At 37.4% G+C, this 5,507-nt stretch overlaps 1 protein-coding gene across 2 annotated transcripts; it reads left to right on the top strand.

Moving 5' to 3' along the window:
• The first annotated feature begins 572 nt into the window (after positions 1-572).
• On the top strand, positions 573-5,283 carry LOC124855868. Of its 2 annotated transcripts, none has more exons than XM_047345994.1 (19): positions 573-661; positions 781-974; positions 1,055-1,196; positions 1,413-1,823; positions 1,920-2,026; positions 2,233-2,346; positions 2,439-2,486; positions 2,568-2,651; positions 2,743-2,808; positions 3,000-3,088; positions 3,201-3,261; positions 3,358-3,408; positions 3,494-3,538; positions 3,608-3,669; positions 3,885-3,948; positions 4,048-4,067; positions 4,158-4,311; positions 4,868-5,075; positions 5,170-5,283. In XM_047345994.1, exons 4-15 carry the CDS (start codon positions 1,646-1,648, stop codon positions 3,916-3,918), a joined length of 939 nt encoding a protein of 312 aa, XP_047201950.1. In that variant the 5' UTR covers positions 573-661; positions 781-974; positions 1,055-1,196; positions 1,413-1,645; the 3' UTR covers positions 3,919-3,948; positions 4,048-4,067; positions 4,158-4,311; positions 4,868-5,075; positions 5,170-5,283. The 2 variants fall into 2 exon arrangements, with proteins under 2 accessions (XP_047201950.1, XP_047201949.1); XM_047345993.1 differs by having other exon boundaries at positions 4,048-4,082.
• Positions 5,284-5,507: the final 224 nt, after the last annotated feature.

Below are 5,507 nucleotides of genomic sequence, written 5' to 3'. Positions count from 1 at the left end.
GTCCTAGCTGTGGGTTGTTTTACCGATATCAAGACTGGATCCATGATTTACATAACTACAATGACACTTTGCTGCTCAGCCTAGATCTATGTCTGTTTCTACGTAATGCTCTACAGGTTTTGCATATTAACCTTTTAACCTTTTTTTCTAAGTCGTTTCATAAATCACTTTTGTTTTTCACCTTTGTTCCCAAAAATTACAAAAGGCACTGTGATCATGACGTATGTATCTTATGTTTATGAAATGGTGTTACAGCATGGATCTTCTTTTGTCTTTAAACAGGGTCACGTTGCTGTTGGCAGGATTGTAAGCACACTGCAGAAAACAGCAGGAGTGCCGTACCCAAATGCAACAGATGTCCTTCGAGCCTATATTCACTTTGAGGCAATGACAAGTCATGGTTACTCGTTTTTCTGTGTGACATGTGGTCACCACCCTTCCATAGTTGTCATGGACTTACATAAAAAGGGAGTCTTCAACATGGCAGGTAAAAGATTGCCTGGTAAGCTTATGCAAACCTTTGAACTTTTAATTAAGATAAGTTTTCTCGCAACAGTCAGTGACTTGGATGGCCCTTCTGACAGCTACAATGGAGAAGTGAACACAGAAGAATTCTGCGACACGGTTGCCATGGAAATGAATGCCTTTGGTTTCCTCAAGAGTAAGTACTGTTTTGGGTTCTCTTTAAATGGAGAACAGAACACCAAATTGCTGTGGTGAATATATTATTACTGAATTGTTACCCATGTAGCCTCCATGTTCATTCATCCTGTAATACAGATGGACACAGAAATCCCTTCACAATAAATCCGAGCTACGAAAACTGGGCTCCATAGATCGGCAGAGATACTAGAAAGGGTCCAACAGTCTTCAACAAAGAATACCAGAAGCTGCAGCTAAACAGCCCTCAAGGCAACACCACTGAGGTTTATGTATCAGAGGAAAGACTAGTTGATGAACTGTTGAAGCTGAAGGTAATGGTAGTAGTTATAATTTTCAAAAGCCATGTAAGTTGACAATGACTTAAGAATGGTTATTCTGTAATTGTCAACAGGTGGTTGAGATTAAAAAGCTTTGCAAAGCCTGTGGCCTGAGTAGCAATGGTTCCAAAACAGACCTGATTGTGAGACTGCAAGAAGAAATGAACCGCAGAGCAACATATGACAAAGTGTTTCAGAAGGTTTGGGGAGCTTCAGGTATATTACAATCAATTACTAAAGTATTAATTTAATTTTAGAATTTATTGATCTCAAAATGGAGAAATTGACTTAACCCATCCCCTTAGGGAAATGCCATTGTGTGGCGCAGCTGCTACCTCACATACTGTACTTGAAAATTATTGATACCAAAGGATTGTTACATATACAGTGTTACCATAAGCTTTGATTGTATTTTTAAACTTTTTCTTCTAGGTGGATGGGCTGCTGTACTTTGCCCTTGTGGTGTTGTGTATAGTGTGAAGAAGAAACAAAACACAGACTAAAACTGTCACCCCATTACTGGTTCATCTGAGCACTATGTGCTATATGATAAATTCCATGAGGCCAACACCAAAGACGCCCGTGACAGGCTGCGAAAAATCTCACTTGTCCCTAAATTGGCAGGTACAGTAAGTAGTCAAGTTGTGGAACAACTGTTTGCCAGTATGCATAAGAATAATTACTTTCTTAACATGATGAAACCACCCACTCATATATTTCTGACACGGAACATCCTCCGCATCATGAATGAGGAACTAAACAACAGAACTATTCAGAAAATCCAAAAGACTATTGGAAGTTCTTCTCCACTTACATATGATGTACGTGGAAGAGTGATCCTCGGTAAATCTTAACAATACATGTGGAATTATTTCTCTTGTTAGGCTTTGAAACAAAATCCATGGCAATGTGATATTTCTATTTGCTCCAATGTTTCAGATGCTGCACATGTGCCTCCATCTTTGAACCAAGTTGGACTTACAGACTGGCCAGAACCGAACCGAAGTTGCTGGGAAAAACCACTGACTATTGTACAGCGTGAAATGGTTAGATGACTGATTATATACATAGCTCGTTGGAGCACCTTAGAGGACATTAATCATGGTTGAAGGTGTTCTACTTACAAGAGCATAACCAGAACACGTTAATAAAACCTTAAAAGGTCTTCTGAAATTATTGTACTACAATTATTTTAGACATTTTAAAAATAACTCTTAGGAACATTTTTCTTTTTGAATCATGTTTTCTGCAGCTTACCGCTGCAATGAGCAAGCCAGGTGATGATATTATTGCAGAAGCTGGCTCCATTCTCCTTAGCAGAAGGACATTTGGAACTTTGCCTCAGCCATCGGAAGTTGAAGGAGATGTAAATCACTACCCACACAAATCCACTGTCACCCAAAATATTTGTAGTTATATGAAACTTTTACATACATATTTCCAATTCACCTGTTGCAGGTTATAAATGCATGCATGCTGGTGCTGCAGAAGATGGCACTTTCTAAGGTGAATGTATTATGTTTTTAAAATATTGACGGTGAATCGAATAAAAGTGAAGTCAGTCTAACTTTGACCTTTTCCTTAAAGTATATTGAGATCTTTCCTGCTGACTGTCATACCGTCAGCAGGCGGCTGCCCCCAATGTCTGCCTGTCCTTTTCAACACTTACCTGTAAGATTTGCAGGAAGTTTGATTTATTTTTTTATTGATTTATTTTTATCTCTTGCAGTAACTCTATAATAATTTCTCATTGAGTACATAGGCAGATGCAAGCAGTAAGGACACATTGGTCTTTCCCTCTTGGAGGCCAGGTCACTGGATGATCTGTGTAAGTTTTATTCCTGACGATTTTCCTCTTATTAGTGTTTGTACTACGTGGTATGGTGAACTTCTGATGTATTGTCTTATTTTACCTTGTTGCCCCAAATGTTAACATATGTAATTCAAGCATGATGTGCATGTTTGTAGTTGTACTTCATGTCCATATTTACCTTTGCAACATGTTTAAAAATGTTTCAGGTTATCAAGCCAAAGTTGAGAGAAAGTTATTTCCTCAACTCTCTGCAAGTGCAAGGGCCTCATGATGAGGCATACAGAGCCATTTACAGGTGTTTCAGTGTAGATTTTTAAGAGGGTTCAGTGTTCTTCCATGGTTTGCATTGTTCTCTGGCAAACAATGTAAGGTGGTGTAAAATTTGTTTTCTCTTAACTTCTCTTTAGCAATATATGTCAAAAGCTGTGTCCTGGACTGTGGACACAGTTTACCACTGATGACATTGAGGTATGTGTGCTGTTTTACCACAGTTTTTGTTTTTAATACTGAAATGTGGTTTGTATTGCTGTAAAATATACTACTTTTTTTTCAACTTGACTCTAGGATGTTCCCAGACAAGGACTGTCCCATAACTGTGGCATTTTCACATTGATGGTAAGTGTGGTTTCAAGCAATGCTTGTACATGACTATTTCAGTTTCATAATATGATAGTAGATTTGTTATTATTCCTCTCTCTAGTATGCTTTGTACATCACTCTTGGTGGGCAGTTTGACTTTTCAGAGGTACGTAATTATATGTAATTTAAAACTTATTGGTTTGCAAGCTTATATTGTGTTTCTGTCCATAAACAGGCTGACATGCCAACCATTAGGCTATGGAGGTATGTTCTCCTCCTTGAAAACTTTCCTGCAAGGTAAATGTACAGCTCATATGTTGACATGAATGACAAAAAATATCCAGAGAATTTAGAAAATGTGTGTTTTTGAAAGTCAGAATGTAATGGAAATTAAATCAAAATTACATTGCTGTACTTCAGTGAAATGAACTCTGTTCATCAAATGTTTATTTTTTCTTTTAAAAATTAGCTCTGGAGTTCAGATGGTCCTAAATTTCTTTTATCTGTTCAAGGTCCACGATTGAGAGTGTTCCAAGAAAAGACTGAAGGCAGCTCATCACCAAAGCGGGCAGACAGGTAGTGTTATGTTTCCTTCTAAAAGATGGATTTTGTATTTCATGCAAATCAATAATTCTCCACCTATGCTTGAGCATTTATCATTTGTTTCCCTTGTAGAAAACAACATTGAAGAAGAGGTTAGAATTTTGCAGGTACATATCTACAACAGTCCAAGTGGTACTCACACAAGAATAAAATTGGCTTTACAAAATGTCTTGTCATTTCAGCTACCAGTGGACATATTGTATGAAATCCTTTTTCTTGTTGTGCTGGAGGAAGGAGAAGCAGCGATGGGAAAATTATTACTGACATGCAAGCGGTTTTTGGACGTTGTGTCTCAGACATCATTCCACAACAAGGCATACCTTCTGTGGTTGGACAGTACGTAATCAGAAAGTTCAGCATTATTTCTCACATGTTGCACCTGCACTAACAACATGTAATGTATGGATTATAGCATGTCTGTGTTATTCTGGCATCACACAGTAGTTTGAACTAACATTAAAAACACAGTGCTTCAATGCAGACGGAAAAGACAACATTTTTTGGATTTTTTTCCATATTAGGACCCTAACAAATATCATCTTCATTGTCCTATATTGTTAGGTTTGTCTTCACCAAGGCTTGTGTTTTCATTGAATTTTAATAACTTCAGAGGTTTTGCAGACATCATAAAACAATAAATGAGCCATTGGCCTTAGCTGCACATGATTAAAAAGGAAAAACTGTTTTACATGGATCCACAAATTACTTCAATTATAGTTACATTTTTAGTTACATTTTAAACATCAGGCGTTAATTGAAAATTTCTGTCACCAAGGACTTTTGCACTGCATGTTGAATACATTGGGAAAGGGAAAGGCCTTGTCTTTATGCAAGTGCTACTTTGTAAAATGTTGTGTTTGGTTATTTTAATAATTTCTTTTTACAATTGAAGGTGTCGTTGACTGGAAGAAATTCTCAAAAGAATTTCAGGCAGAGTACCGGAAGTCGTACCACATATCAACCTGCTTAAGTTGTGGAAGCACATTTAAAGATTGTGGTGCAGGTTACTGGGGCAATGGGAAAAGAGGACAGCTGAAAGGCTTTTATTCTGAACCCAGTACTCCGGGGTACTGCAGCCACTTCTGCGCCATGGATGCAGGGTTAGTTTCCCAGATTCCTACTGTAATTTCCTCCATCACATGAAGTAACACCCTAATGAAACTTTGTTGTTGTTTTTTTTTTTTTTATTAATAGATGCTATGAAGAGTTTTAAGATGTCTTCAAAAGTTAAATACTTCAGAAGTACACCACCACCAAGTGATGCCTGCACATGTTTTTTTTTAATGTAAAATAAAAAACATCTTTAACCTCATGTTGTCTCTTATTGCTGCCTTTGTTGTGGGCTGTCAGAGAGTCAAAATGTGATGACTTCTAGACTTTGTGTACAATATAGTACAGTTTTTCAGTGTTGAGCAAATAACTTTATCACTACATTTATTTTTGGCACATTATGAGGCAGTTCTGCATGGTCATTATTACTGTTAGAAGATACAGGGGTTGGACAAAGAAACTGAAAGACCTGTCATTTTAGC

The sequence above is a fragment of the Girardinichthys multiradiatus genome, chromosome 19 (genome assembly GCF_021462225.1).
Source record: "Girardinichthys multiradiatus isolate DD_20200921_A chromosome 19, DD_fGirMul_XY1, whole genome shotgun sequence".
In the NCBI taxonomy this organism is placed as follows: Eukaryota; Metazoa; Chordata; class Actinopteri; order Cyprinodontiformes; family Goodeidae; genus Girardinichthys; species Girardinichthys multiradiatus.
The sequence above is the reverse complement of the archived record's forward strand: the minus strand, read 5'-3'. Positions and strand labels throughout refer to the sequence as shown.

What these genes read in the sequence shown, in the direction of transcription:
- LOC124855868 (XM_047345994.1), top strand. Translation starts at nt 1,646, where the DNA reads ATGCATAAGAATAATTACTTTCTTAACATGATGAAACCACCCACTCAT. An exon ending in CATCGGAAGTTGAAGGAGAT is followed by an intron (nt 2,347 to 2,438) that starts GTAAATCACTAC and finishes CACCTGTTGCAG; the next exon opens with GTTATAAATGCATGCATGCT. An exon ending in GCATACAGAGCCATTTACAG is followed by an intron (nt 3,089 to 3,200) that starts GTGTTTCAGTGT and finishes ACTTCTCTTTAG; the next exon opens with CAATATATGTCAAAAGCTGT.